The 15,275-nt window shown below is 44.8% G+C and overlaps 1 protein-coding gene across 3 annotated transcripts in view; it reads left to right on the top strand.

Moving 5' to 3' along the window:
- MAPK14 (mitogen-activated protein kinase 14) overlaps window positions 1–15,275 on the top strand; it is an 80,714-nt gene that overhangs the window by 48,803 nt on the left and 16,636 nt on the right. For all 3 annotated transcript variants that reach the window (XM_002714645.6, XM_002714646.6, XM_089334021.1), the window contains exons 4-8: window positions 8,019–8,130; window positions 8,790–8,819; window positions 9,131–9,178; window positions 10,565–10,679; window positions 11,542–11,613. In XM_002714645.6, the coding sequence (XP_002714691.1) occupies window positions 8,019–8,130; window positions 8,790–8,819; window positions 9,131–9,178; window positions 10,565–10,679; window positions 11,542–11,613 (377 nt within the window). The remainder of the gene's footprint in view (window positions 1–8,018; window positions 8,131–8,789; window positions 8,820–9,130; window positions 9,179–10,564; window positions 10,680–11,541; window positions 11,614–15,275) is intronic.

The following is a 15,275-nucleotide window of genomic DNA, read 5'->3' as shown; positions in this document are numbered from 1 at the left end:
AGCAGATGGAAGACCTCTCTCTCTGTCTCCACCTCTCTCTGTAACTCTGTCTTTCAAAAAATACTATTTGGGATGCCTGTATTCTGTATCAGAGCAGCTGGGTTCAAATCCCAGTTCTGCTTCCACTTCTAGCTTCCTGCTAATGTTCACACCAGGAGGCAGTAGGTGATGGCTCTAGTAACTGAGAGCCTGCTGCCCCATCGGGAGATCTGGATGGAGTTCTGGGCTCCTGACTCCAGCCGGTCTCAACCCTGGCTGTTGTGAGCATTTGGGGAGTGAACCAACAGATGGGAGTTCTCTCTGTGTCTGTGTCTCTGTCTCTGTCTTTCAAATAAACTTTTAAGAAAAAATTTTTTAAAGAATTGAGTCAAATGTGTATGGTCTAACCAGAATACAGGGTACTGAGTAAGCACAGAATGCTAGAGCAGCTCAGTGGAGAGAGCCTCCAAAGAGGGCAATGGTGGTGTCTGAAGAGCAGACAGACAGGGATGGGATGTGGAAGCTGCAATTTATTCCATAAAATCCAAGAATGAAAGAAATGTATAAATGTAGAGCAGTTTGTATGGAACAGAGAATGTTAAGGAAGTTGATACCATTGGTTCTTCTTTGTACTTGGATGAAGATCATACAGTAATGAATGTGGGTTTTTTCGTGTGTGTGTGTGTGTGTGTTGGGGGTTGTTTTCCTAATTTAACTAATAAACATCAGCTTGTAAAGAATACCTTCCTGCATCACTGGAAGAATACACAGCCCAGTTTTTTGGGCTTACAGAAATACTTTTATTCCTTGAAACTAGACTAATCAAGATAAACAATACAAGAAGAGATGCAATCTGGGAGGAAGATGAAGTAAGTTGTATTAACATTTATGTTTGCAGGGTTTTTTCCTTATCAGTGTTCTGTTGCAACAGGGATAGTACTTGGTGAATCTCCTTGTGATGCCTTTACAGGCTCCTATTTATAATCTAACTAAATTACACATCCTTTAAGAAAATACCATTCAGTTTTTGACATGATCAATAAGATGCCATCTTTTTCTTAGAGTAGCTGATTTAAAAAGGTAGCAAAGCTTCAAGGTCTCGTTTAGAGTCTGAATCCTTCACACAGTCTTTCTCTCATTAACTCTTCCCTAGGTCTGTTAAGGCCCTTCTTGGCTGTTCTTCAGTGCCCAGATGTCCCCTCTACTAAAGTTCTGACCATGCACTATTATTATTATTACATGTTTACAAATGCCCTGCTGTCATCTAAATTCCTTGTTTGTCTTCTACCACTGCAATCCCTGTGCCCAAAAATAAATACTTGTTGTTAGAGTAGTCAAATGAATGAGTGACTTGGGCCATCACTGTTTAGAACTGGTTGGTGATTTGGTTGTCTGAAAGCATGCTCAGTTCTCTCTTGACTAGCTCTTTTGTTTTTACCTGCTCACATAGACTGAGTAGTAGAATATTGAGTCTAGTTTAGTTGATGCAGGTGAAGTTCAGCTTTTGGTCATTTTAGCTTTAAGGGAGATTTAGTTGGAGAAATAAACTTGCTGAGCTGCCTACCTGGCTACGAATGGTTCTTCTAACGCCTTATGTTAGAACAAACTGGTCTGCTTACCACATCTGTGGCACGTATAGTTCAGTGAAATGTGCCGTGGCCTTGTCTTACTACTGGTACTAAAGGAGTTGTCCTAAGTCATTTGATTTAGTAGTAACTGAGTGCTTACTTACTCTCTGCAGATACTTCAGATGCTGCACAGAACAGAAAATCACCCTATCCTCCTTGAATATCCTATAAGCAAATGACAATAAGCCATGAGTATACACAAAGAATTCTGTGTGTGTTAGCAGGTGGTGAAGCTATAATTCAAAAAGGAAAGGTAGAACAGGGAAAGGGGAAAATAAGGGAATATAAGGACAGGGAGAGAGATGCAATTATATTTTAATATATTTTTTTTAAATTATCTTTAAGATTATTTTGAAAGGGAGAGTTTCAGAGAGGAGAGACAGGGAAAGAGAGATCTTCCATCCACTGGTTCACCCCAAATGGCTACAACAACTAGGGCTGGGCCAGTCATCATCCAGGAGCCTGGAGCTTCTTCTGGGTCTCCCAAGTGGGTTCAGGGGCCCAAGCACGTGGGCCATCCTCTACATTCCAGGTGCACTAGCAGGGAGCTGGTCCAGAAGCGGGAGTCTCTGGGTCTTGAACCTGCACCCGTATGGGATGCCAGGGTAGAAGGCAGTGGTTTAACCTGCTGTGCCATAACACTGGCCCCATAATTCAATTTTAAATGGACTGGAAAGTATAGGCCTCATTGAGGTGAATTTTGAGCAAAAATTAGAAAGGTTGGACACAGGCATATCTAGTGGAAGAATGTTCTAGGCAGAAGAGACTGTATAAAGGTCCTGTGGCAGGAGACTGCTGCTGGAGCAGGGAGGCCAGTGTGGAGCTGAGTGGGCGCAGGGGAGAGGAGTAGATGAGGAAGCCAGAGGGATAGCTGGGGACAGGGCGCTGGACAAGGGCTTTTCAGGCCATTGAAGGGATTTTGTGTTTTACTCAGAATGAAACCGGGGACCACTAGAGGAAGGGATTGACATGATCTGGTTTTCATTTGCAAACAATCACCCTGTTCCTGTGTGGGAATAGACTAGAGAGTTTCAGGAGCTTATGGTTACCTGGAGGGTGTGTGTGTGTGTGTGTGTGTGTGTGTTAATTTACTTGAAAGGCAGAGGGACAGACAGAGATCTTCAATCCGCTGGTTCACTCCCCAAATGGCTGCAATGGCCAGGGCTGGGCCAGGCTGAAGCCTGGAATCTCATCCAAGTTTCACACGTGGGTACAGGGGCCCAAGCACTTGGACCATTCTCTGCTGCTTTCCCAGGCCATTAGCAGGGAGCTGGATTGGAATGGAGCAGCTGGGATGGGAATCAGTGCCCTTATAGGATGCAGCGGCGCAGGCGGCAGCTTAACTCACTACACCACAGCCTGTCCCCTCCTGTGTTTGTTTAAGACGGAAAAAATGCTTTTTCCATTTTATGGTAATTGCTTTCAGTGGTGCTGGTAAGTAGAGATGCCAAACTATAGATACACAAGAGATGTTTTCCCACATAGGCTGTTTTGATTGTATGACGCTGTAAGTGGGGGCAGATGGATGATCGCTGGATGTTATCCAGGAAGGGCCTAATAAATAAAGCTCTAGAACGTGGTGCTGGCTGGAGCTCTGACAGCCACTTACTGCAGAGCTCTGCCCTCTTGCTGCTACAGTACATTTTACTCAGAGTCATTTTGAGAAAGGCTATTTATGCCTTTTATATTTTGATTAAATTTAAAGGGAATCAATCATCCTCACCAGTGAAAACTCAATGTCTGTTTCAGCCTTTACCTTAATAAAATCTGACCGAACTCCTCTTTTAGCGTGGGAGAACTAGATAGCTTTCCGACTGCACTCAAATCAAACCTGCCTTAATTTACTTTTGGAATTATTTAGAAAGATTTATTTGAAAGACAGAATTAGGGGCAGGTGTTGTGGTATAGCAGGTTAAGCTGCCACCTGTAATGCCAGCATCCCAGATGGGTGCTGGTTTGAGCCCTGGCCACACCACTTCCAGCTCCCTGATAATGCACCCTTAAAGCTAAAATGCACCTAAGAAAACAGCAGCAGATGACCCAAGTGCTTGGGCCTACCCCTACACCTATGTGGGAAACCCAGATGGAGTTCCAGACTTCTGGCTTCCGCCCGGCCCAGCCCCATCCATTTTGGCCAGTAGAGGAGAGAACCAGCAGATGGAAAATCTTTCTCTTTCTCTCCCCTCCCCCATCTATCTTATCTCTCTCTCTCCCTCTTTCTGTAACTCTGCCTTTCAAATAAAAAAAAGAGGCTGGCGTTGTGGTATAGCAGGTAAAGCCACTGCCTCAGACACCAGTATCCCCTGTGAGCACCTGTTTGAGTCCTGGGTGTTCCACTTCTGATCCAGCTCCCCGCTAATGGCCTGGGAAAGCAGTGGAAGATGGCCCAAGTGCTTGGGCCCCTGCACCAACATGGGAGACCTGCATGAAGCTCCTAGCTCCTGGTTTCAGCCTGGCCCACCCCCTGCTACTACAGCCATTTGGAGTGTCAACCAGTAGATGGAAGATTGCTCGCTCTCTCTCTCTCTCTCTCTCTCTTTCTTTCTGTCTCTCCCTCCCTCTCTCTGTAACTTAGACTTACAAATAAATAAATAAATGTTTATACACACACACACACGTATGCAGAATTAGAGGCATATGGACATATTAGTTAGAATTTCTAAGTTTCCTTTCAAAACAAGATAGATTCTGAGTAGAATAATCCGGGGCAGTGTTCTCTTTGTTTCCTTCCTGTCCTTAAAATTATTTAGAAAAGTTGAGAGAATAATCCTTTTCTTATCTGATGGCATAAAATGTAATCATCCACAAGGCAGTCTTGCAAGACACAAACAGAATAAGCCTTAAAACGTCGTAATTATTATAATTATGGCAACCATTATCCCAGATTTTTTAAAGAGGTCTTGATTTCAGAATATTACGTGGTTATTCACAACAGTCTCATATATTTGTCAGATTAGGTGCCAATTTGAGATTTAAAAATAGAGACTGGCCGACGCCACGGCTCACTAGGCTAATCCTCCGCCTGCGGCACTGGCAACCTGGGTTCTAGTCCCTGTTGGGGCGCCAGATTCTGTCCAGGTTGCTCCTCTTCCAGCCCAGCTCTCTGCTGTGGCCCGGGAAGGCAGTGGGAGGATGGCCCAGGTCCTTGCGCCCTGCACCGGCATGGGAGACCAGGAGGAAGCACCTGGCTCCTCCTTTCTCTCTGTCTCTCTCACTGTCCACTCTGCCTGTCAAAAAAAAAAAAAAAAAAACACAAAGACTGATTGGTATGGGAGATGGCACTAAGTTCTTGCCAGCTCTGCTTTCTCATTAGTGAACATTAACTGTCATGATAAGTATTGAGAATTGTTAAGGAATTTATCTGGAAATAGTACTTCCTTGCTTATTGTGATAATTATAAAACTTTTTTTTTTTTTAAGATTTATTTGAAAGGCAGAGTTATAGAGAAGCAGAGGCAGAGAGAGAGAGAGGTCTTCCATCCACTGGTTCACTCCCCAAATGGCCGTAACGGCCGGAGCTGCACTGATCCAAAGCCAGGAGCCTGAAGCTTCCTCTGAATCTCCCATGTGGGCAGGGGCCCAAGGACTTAGGCCATCTTTCACTGCTTTCCCAGGCCATAGCAGAGAGCTGGATCAGAAGAGGAGCAGCCGGGTCTCAAACCAGTGCCCATATGGGATGCTGGCACTGCAGGTGGCAGCCCCTATAAACCTTTTTAAAAAGGTCCTTCTCTTGCTGTAAATTCTATGTCAACTGGAAGACTTTGGAGGCAGTGTGATTAGGATCGTGGTCTCTGGGATTAGATAGATTTGAATTCAGCCCCTGACATCCCCACTCTGTTGGACCCTGAGTCGGTTACTTCTCCTGTCCTGTCTTCCTTTCCTCATTAATGAAATGAGTTACCTTACAGAGCTGCAGGGTAGAGCGTGTGAGACACAAACCCAGTAAACTTTACACAGTACTGGCGCAGACTAAGCACCAACTGCCTTCGATTCTGTTATGTTAAGCTGGGAACAGCTCTGAAATCAAACGTATCTTTATGAAAACATTTCAAGTAGTCCAATGTACTCTTTAAATTATGTGTAGAGGTCACCCTTTCCTCAAGACAATATAAATATGCGGGGCTGGCACTGTGGCGCACTAGGTTAATCTTCTGCCTGGGACATTGGCATCCCACATAGGCACTGATTCTAATCCTGGCTGCTCCTCTACTGATCCAGCTCTCTGCTAGGGCCTGGGAAAGTAGTGGAAGATGGCCCAAGCACTTGGGCCCCTGCACCCATGTGGGAGACCTGGAAGAAGCTCCTGGCTCCTGGCTTTGGATCGGCCCAGCTCCAGCTATTGTAGCTATTTGGGAAGTGAACCAGCAGATGGAAAAACTTTCTCTCTGTCTCTCCCTCTCACTGCCTGTAACTCTACCTTTCAAATAAATAAATAAATAACATCTTTAAAAAATATATAAATATGCAAGTTTTAAAATATGAAATGTTGGGGGCCGGTGTTGTGGCAGAGTGGGTTGAGCCACCACCTGAATTGCCAACATCCTATGTGGGCATCAGTTCTGGTCCCAACTGTGCCATTTCCGACTCATCTACCTGCTGATGTGCCTGGAAGGCAGCAGGAGATGGCTATGTTTGGGCCTCTGCACTCATGTGGGAGACCCAGATAAAGCTCCTGGCTCCTGGCTTTTGGCCTGGTTTAGCCCTGGCCCATATGATCATCTGGGGAATGAGCCAGAAGATGGAAGATTCATTCTCCTCTCCTCTCCTCTCCTCTCCTCTCCTCTCCTCTCCTCTCCTCTCTTCTCCTCTCCTCTCCTCTCCTCTCCTTGTCTCTCACTTTCTCTCTGTAACTCTTTCAAATAAATTAAGTAAAAATTTTTTTAAATTATATTTAAAAAAATGAAATGCTAAAATTGTAACCTTAAAGTTACAATTAGGCTAACACCTCTTGGTCTTGATGAAATTGAGAACTGGGGCCAGAATTGTGGCACAGCAAGTAAAGCCGCCACTTGCAATGCCAGCATCCCATGTTGGAGCGCTGTTTCATGTCCTGGCTCCTCTGGTTCTAATCCAGCTCCCTGCTAATGCACTTGGGAAGGCAGCCACCTTCATGCAAGACCCAGATGGAGTTCCAGGCTCCTGGCTTCTGCCTGGCCGAGCCATGGCTGTTGTCATTTGGGGAGTGAACCAGCAAATGGAAGCTCTCTGTCTGTCTCCCTCCCTCCGTCTCTTTCACTGTCTTTCAAATAAATAAAAAATCAACCTTAATAGGGAGAGAAAGAATGAGAACTATCCATGACAGCCATACAGGAAAATTGAGACAGAGGACCAAAAAAAAAAGGAATTCCTCTTGGAGGAAAGAAACTGTACACTCCCCGCCCCCCACCACTGCCAACTTTTTAAAATTGAGCCTCTTTGGGGTACTGATCTGCCTTTTGTGTTGCTGTAGTTGTGTGATCCAGTAATGAATGGGTGAAGGCTTTGTGTACAGCATATCTGCGGTGAACCTGTTGGACTTGAATGTAATCGCTTCCTGTAAAGACAGGATTAATAACCAGCAGCACACCTGTGAGGAGAAGTTCTGGAATGTCGCATCTGCCTCTAGATAAAATGTGTTCCTCCTTCCTGTAAGGGACATGTGACGCTATCGTCAGTGGACAATATCCCTTTACTAGTTATCCCAGAAAAAGGAGAATTTTAGTTTGAAAATCTAAAAATGCTGATTTAGAACCTATAATGTGGAAAGTTGTGGCAAGTTGATAATGAAATGAAAGTGTAGTGGTGGATTTAAAAATACAAGGTACTTAATTATGGCCATGTACTGTGTATTTCTCCTGCAAGAATAAGATTTCTTAGGTAAGCTGACAATCTTTCTAATTTCCATATATTTTTTTTTCTTTTTTTCTCCCAAGAGATTGGCAAAAGATAGAGCAAGTATATTTTCAGAGAGTTAGGCATTGTGGCTCAACAGGTTAAGCCACCACTTGGGATACCTGCATCTCATATCAGAATGCAAGGGTTCAAGTCCTGCCTCCTCTTCCCATCCAGCTTCCTGCTAATGTACACCATGGGAGACAAATTTTTGGGTCCCTTCCACCCACATTGGAGACCTGGATGGAGTTCTTGTTTCCTGGCTTCGGCCTAACCCAGCCCTGCTGTTGTGGACATTTTGCGCAGGGGGAGGGGGCAGTCAGTGGATGAGTGATTTCTCTCCTCCCCCACCTTTCAAACTTAAAAAAAGAATATGAAAAATGTAAACATTTTAGAAGAGGTGGTATAAGTGGTTGTTGAGCTTTCTAGCTTAGTTACTGTGGTGGGCAGCCTTTCCCGAAGCACTTTGTAAAGCCTCGTGGGATTCACGCCTCCTCAGAGGGTTCTTGGGATTGCCGTGTAACTCTCCATTAACTTCTAGGTATCTGGTGACGCATCTCATGGGGGCAGATCTGAACAACATTGTGAAATGCCAAAAGCTTACAGATGACCACGTTCAGTTCCTTATCTACCAAATCCTCCGAGGCCTAAAGGTACAGGCAATGTTGGTCTTCATTTTGAGAAATGATTTCTTCCCCCCCTCCACATAGAGCTTAAAACAAACAGGCAGACATCTTTTCTTAGGTCACATGTGGAACCATGTCCTGTCAGGTTCACTCAGTGACCAGTGTTATAGCAGGTGGCCAGTCCTGTTTCTTTTGTATTTCCCAAGCCCTAGGTGATTTTAAAGCTGGCCTAGACACTGCATGTAGCAGCCGCCTCTAGACACTGCAGGCTGCATACCTGAGAGCCGAGAACTCTGTTATTATGTCTGTCTCTTGATATAATGTGTTACCTTACCAGTGTGATGCTGAGGCTTAAGAGGGAGTCCTCAAGGAGTCAGTTTATTTGTGGGAGGAGCAGAAAAGGTTAAGAATGAAAATTAAACATAGAATTTAAAATTAAACTGCCTTTTATATTTAGTCATCAGGAGTCTTTGTTGAGCGCCAGAGCACCAGCCAGGTAGTGGGTTGAAAGCTCCAGTGAGAGGAAAGCTTAGCTGTGGAGAAAGGTCCAGAGACTGTTGGCAAGCCCCTCTGATTTCCATTCCCGTCGTGGACACCAGCAGTCCTTGGTGGCTCGTGAGAAGTCAGTGCAGGGTGCTGGGGTTGGGGCTGGAGACAACTTTAACTGGCTTTTTTTTCTTTTGCAGTATATACATTCAGCGGACATAATTCACAGGGTATGTATTTGAAATTTAAGTGAATGTGGCGTGGGGGTGGGAGAATAACATTTTGCCATGATCATAATCTAAACTTACTTAAGCCATTGAAATCTTGATGAGTGCAACTCTGCAATGGATTTACACTGATTAAAGAAAGATGTGCAGTCTGTGCCTGTGTGAGGCTGTTTGGACTAGAGACTGTGGGGTAGAGATCGTATATTGATAGCTGGGTGAGGTCTGTTATGTCTGCACCCTCGTTATTACCTGCAGAGAGAGCATTTATCATGCATCGTAACGTTGACCCTCCCCTCTCTGTGCTTGCTGCCTAGGACCTAAAGCCTAGTAACCTAGCTGTGAACGAAGACTGTGAGCTGAAGGTAAGGTGCACACGGTGGGGATGCTCGCTTTGCCTGGACACTGTAGTTTGGCTAACCAGGCATACTTATTTTACTTATTTACTTATTTGAAAGGCAGAATGACAGGTAGAGAGAGAGAGAGATCTTCCATCTCCTGGTTTACTCTCTCAGTGCCTGCAATAGCTTGTTGGTAGGCCAGGCCAGAGCCAGGAACTCCACCTGGATCTACTGTGTGGGAGACAGGAACCCAGGTACGTGTAAAGCCTTGTGGGGCTCGCGCTTCCTCAGAGGGTCAGCCATCGCCTGCTGCATCTCAGGGACATTAGCAGGCTTGGAAGTGTGGAGAAGCTGGGACTCAAGCCTGCACTCCTACAGGGGATGTGGGTGTCCCAGTGACAGCTTGCTCTGCTGTGCCACAATGCCCACCCCTAGGCAAACTTTCATAAGGAATGCATTTATAAACCATGACTTTTTATCTGGAAATTCATATTGTCCTTAGGAATATCAGACTTTGAAATTTAAACCTCTCTCTGTCACTCTGCCTTTCAAACAAATAAAATCTCTTTCTCTAAGAAAAGGACATGTTAGCCCCTAGAATGAGTAAGCTGTGTAAGTGACAATGAAAGTGGCATCAGGCGGGTTGTTTCCACTTTCAATTAGAAGTGTAACAAATTAATTATAGTAAAGGAAAATTATAGTCTGAATATCAAGTAAGAAATGCTGAAGAGGTGATTACAAAATAGATTGCTAAAAAGAAAAATGACAGCCACTCACTCAAAATAATTGAAACAAGAGATGAATGAGCTGTCAATAACGAGCAAGCAGCTTGGGGACTTGCTTCATTTCACATTTTTTTAAATCAAGTTTTAAAAAGATTTTTACCTACAGTAAAATGCACCACGAAGCAGCGCAGTCAGGCTGAAGAACACTTCCCTCTCCTAGCGTTTTGTGGAAATGGAATCCCACAGTGTGCGTCGCGAGTGTCGGGCTTGTACTCATAATCTTTTTTCTGTCTCGTCCTTGCTTCCTGTTCATTGCTGAGTACTAGTCCATCTCATGAGCGCACCAGCATTGTTTTTCCCTCCATGATTTGCTCCAGTTCCAGTCTGGGGCTGCCTAGAAAACAAGTTACAGTGACACTCAACGTGCAAGACTTTGTACAGATGTGTTTTCATTGCTCCTGAGTATGCAGAAGTGGCATTTTATTTTTCTTTTTGTAATCTTTTTATGGTTTTTTTATGTAATGTTTTTAAAGTTCTTGTGTATTTACCATACATTCGAAGTATGGATCAGGAATCTGTTTATGAAAATGCTATATTGTTTTCCTTCTTTTGTTAAGTCAGCAGTTTTTTCCCCGGCCTACCTCGTAAGTCTTAGCAGTTGGTCTGTCCTGTTTCCTTTCCTTAGATCCTGGATTTTGGGTTGGCGCGACACACTGATGATGAAATGACGGGCTACGTGGCCACCAGGTGGTATCGGGCTCCTGAGATCATGCTGAACTGGATGCATTACAACCAGACAGGTACTGCCTGCACAGGTGACTCAGGGCCTCACTAATGCCATGATGGATGTATTTGGGCTTCTCAGAGAGGGAGGAAAGGAGAGGAAACACCTTTTCCCTCCCCAGTGATCCTTTTCAAGCCTATTTCACTTGCTCAATGGGGAAGTGAGGTTTTTTTCATACACTGCTTTCAAACTTGGTGATTCAGCAATGGAGTTTTTACTTACTCGGATTTTCAGTATAATCCTTTGGGCACTTCTGACCTGAAGACAGTGGGTTCATAATCTGAAGTCCTCAGGACAAGTGACATCTATCCCTTTGTGAACAGCTCTGTCTCTTACCTTAGTTTGCCTTGTTCCACCCATGCTTCCCCCAAAGTGGGATGGAAGTCCGAAAGTCAGAGTTACACAGAGAGAGGAAAGGCAGAGAGACACAGAGAGGTCCTCCATCCGATGGTTCACTTCCCAATTGGCCGCAGTGGCTGGAGCTGTGCTGATCCGAAGCCAGGAGCCGGGAGCTTCTTCTGGGTCTCCCATGCGGGTGCAGGGCCCAAGGACTTGGGCCATCTTCTACTGCTTTCCCAGGCCATAGCAGAGAGCTGGATGGGAAGTGGAGCAGCTAGTTCGCGAACCATCGCCCCTATGGGATGCCGGTGCTTCAGGCCAGGGCGTTAACCCGCTGAGCCACAGTGCCGGCCCCAAGGGTGGAAGTCTTAATGAGCTGATTTACTCCTAGAAAAACGAGGATGGTTGTTGAGCCCCACATGTAACACACACACTAGTTTGAATATTTCACTGTAGTTACTGTTCTGTCTGTGGCCAAATATAACAGTGGTGGGAATATTTGCATGGTGTGTACTGTTGTTTCTTTTTAATTTTGCCAGTTGATATTTGGTCGGTCGGATGCATAATGGCGGAGCTGTTGACTGGAAGAACACTGTTTCCTGGTACAGACCGTATCCTTTGATCAGTTGCGGATTCTTGTTTTTTTTTTTTATCTGTATTCCAGTGTCCACGGACGTGTCCTACCCTTACCTCTCAGTTACTTGCTTTTACAACCCAGATATGCTTTCTGGGGGATGCCGTCTTGCTAAGTAGCTTGCCTGGCCAAGAAAGAGGCTTCAATTCACTTTTGTGAGCTGGAAGGATTCCTCATAAGCTGGAAAATGCTGTAAATCTCTCGTCTGTCATCTTTTTGCAGTAGGTTCCTCTTTATCTGAATATTAATGTTTCCAAAGCAGTTCTGAGAGCTGAGCACACTTGCCGGGCCCTTGGGATCCCAAGGACAGGTTTAGTCTGCTTGGACAAACGCTGAATGAGCACAAGACACCCATTTCCAACTCCAGGGCATCTGACTGTTGTGTTTGTTCTGTGTACTAAAAAAGCTATGTTTCTAATGCTTTGCAGTGATGCACCTGCTGATTCTCGTTCTGCTTGTCATTTAACAACAAATAGGAAAAGCAAGAAGTGATAAGGCCACCCTGTCATGTACTTTTGTTTTTTTCCAGCACAACTTTATCCCATATTTCAGCCATACGTCAAGTTACTCCCAAACTTGTGTTGAGTTTATGGTTTATCACCCCTTTATTTTAGCTCCTTTCCTATCTGCAGTGTGCGTGTTTCACAGTTCTGTAATAACGTCCTCAACATGTGGTTTGTTGTACCTCCCATCAAGAATGTTAAAGTGTATGTCTGGAATAGATTTGGGGGAATTTTGAAAGATTCAATCGACTGTCCTTTAAATGGCTTTGGCTGGCCTTTTAGAAATGCTCTGATGGCCTCTGTCGTGCTTGGCTATGGAGAAGCTATCTTAGCCCTGGCTTAAACAAACTCATTGAGTTTATAAACCAGAATGTCGGTTTACTAGGTTGCACCTTGGGATATGCTCCTGCAGTGACTGGTTTTCATGTGCTCGCTCTCTCTCCATGTAGTCTGCCTTCCACTAGAACTGAAAAACCTCTGTTCCCCAGGTAGAGCTGCCTCTCTCTGAACAGCACTGGACTGACACGGAGTTCAGTCTCCCCACACTGAGTTCCCTGTGTGACTCCATACCTCTGGATTTTCAGTTAGCTTAGTACCTAATATGTCACCTTTGTGTCATTACATCTCTGTTTCTCCAAAATTTGAATATGGACTTGGGCCAAGTTGGGAGAATTAGGTAAAATGTATAATTTCCCTTTTCCTCAGGTCTGTGTCTCAGCCTCCCGTCCTGCATTTGTTCTCTAGAGCAGATGCCATCCCGATGCTGTCCTGTTCTCCCCCGGCCTTTCTTCTTAGCATCTGTATCTCTAGCCAGCGTGCCATCAGTCTCATACCCCTGCCTGGACACACGAAACAGTGGAGACACAGCCGTCAGTCTCATACCCCTGCCTGCCTGGACACACAAAAACAGTACGCCCGTACTCTGAAATCGGACTTTTGGTTTTAAACCGTAGCTCTTTTACTTGCAGCTATGTGACTTTGGGCAAGTTTTCTAACCTCTCGGTTTCCCTAACCATAAAATGGTAGTCACAGAACGTATCTCACCAGGGAGTGGTGAGAAGCAAAGTACTCAGCCCAGAACCTGCCAGTAAATGCCTTTGTGTTAGCAGCCTTTGCAAAACAGTTTCCTCCCCACCCACCCACTTTATTGCCAACCTGTGAATCATTAATGGTTACATTTTAAAAAGTATTAATTCTGTGGCAGGTAGTAAAGAGTGGCTCCTTAGCACGCTCTTGCTAGAAAGTCTGCCAGCCGCTGGCTCTTGTGCCCCTAGGGTCCTGTTCACAGATAGCTGTCTACTTCTTGATGGCTTGGCCCTAGAATGTTCTGTCTATAGGAAACCACCCCTCTATGCATACCTTTGTGAGCTTTAGACAAACACCGTAGCATTTAAACTTTTTAATACGGCATCCAGTTTTTAATACATGAGAATTCATTTCAAAATTCTAATTTTAGTAATTCAGTGTTTCTACCTGGCTCTTTTTCAGACAGCTGTTCTCCTGGATTGTAGAAATCAAATTTGAAGGATTTGTATTTGTATCATATGTCATCTTTCTGTTAGTTGCCATCTGTGTAGATACAGTTTTGGTAGCTTGACAAGGAGAGAGGGAATTGTTCCCCATTATTTTTCCCTTGCCCGAGGCGCACAAAGCTCTTGTGTTCCAGCATAGTCAGTCTTAATCCTCATGGCAGAGCTCTAGAACCCTAGGCCCTGGCTCAGAAGACTCAGCTCCAGGTGATGTGGCTCACTGCACAGTCTTTAGGATCTGCCTGTGGCCTGAGCTTCCAGTGCGCAAGTCGGTACTGACCACAACCAGGGTTTAACCTCGCTCAATTTGAGTTTTAACCTTGGCTGATCCTGAAAAGGTTAGTTAGCAGTGTTTCATCATTTTACCCAAGGTCCCAGTGACATCAAAAAGCTAATCGTTAGAAGAGAGTGGTGGGTGTTTGGCCTAGTAGTTACAATGCCCGTGTCCTACATCACAGTTGCCTGGCTTCCACACCTGCCTGTGGCTCCTGGCTGATGTGCACCATGGGATGCAGCAGTGATGGCTCAAGTAGTTGGGTTCCTGCCACCCACACGGGGTGCTTGGATTGAGTGCCCAGCTCCTGGCTTCAACTTGACCCAACCCCAGCCTTTGAGGGGATTTGAGAAAAGAACTGGCAAGTGGGAGCTCTCTCTGCCTTCCTGCTGTATGTCTGACTCCCTCTGCCTCTCAAATAAATAATTATATATATAAGATTTTTATTTGTTTATTTATTTATTTGTTTAAAAAGCAGATCATAAGAGGGAGATCTAGCGGCTGGGTCAGGCCACAACCTGGAGCCAGGACCTCCATCTGGGTCTCCCACCTGGGTAGCAGGGGCCCGAGTACTTGGGCCGTCATCCACTGCTTTCCCAGACACGTGAACAGGGATCTGGATGGGAACAGGGGCAGCCAGGACTTAAACCTGCACTCTGACATGGGATGCTAGCTTTGCAACAGCGACTCACCCTGCTGTGCTCCAGCAACGGCTCTAAAGAAACACCTTTGAAAAGGAATTAAAAAACATCTAATTAGACCCCTGTTTTTATAGATAAGGAAACCGAGACCCAGAGAAGACATATCTGAAACAGTGTGTCACTCAGGCCCCAGTTTATTTCCAATATTCTAGTCTTTGCTAGTGCTCGAACTGTCAAAAACTCTTCTTGTCAAAAACCTTTGGAGAATATGCTGGCCCCACGCCTTATTCCTTTAGCCTAACAGGAATGTAGCATTCACTTAGGATTTTTAAGTGCAACTGATTGCTGAGGCAACCTCTAGAGGGTGCTCTTTATTTGAAACCAGAGTTTTCTTTTATTTTCCTCCTTTGTTAATCCTCTTGGGTTTGAAACTCGTGGTTTTTCAAGTTAAAAAAATTTTTGGTCTATTTTTGTTTATCTTGAGTAGTGGGGAGGCAGAGACAGAACTTCTGTCTACTAGTTCACTCCACAAATGCCCTCACAGGGCCCTTACCCATTCATTCTGATGATCTTTTGCTTTGAAAAGAGGACTTGGTCTAAAGAGTATTCTTAGGTGTAAGTTGTCCTTTTCCTCACTTGTTTTAGAAAGGTTCAGCAGATTTTTATAATTTAAATTTTGACATTATGATCAT

The sequence above is a fragment of the Oryctolagus cuniculus genome, chromosome 5 (genome assembly GCF_051225735.1).
Source record: "Oryctolagus cuniculus isolate XC-2025 breed Fujian yellow rabbit chromosome 5, ASM5122573v1, whole genome shotgun sequence".
Taxonomy (NCBI): domain Eukaryota; kingdom Metazoa; phylum Chordata; class Mammalia; order Lagomorpha; family Leporidae; genus Oryctolagus; species Oryctolagus cuniculus.
This window is presented reverse-complemented; position numbering and strand designations above follow the sequence as displayed.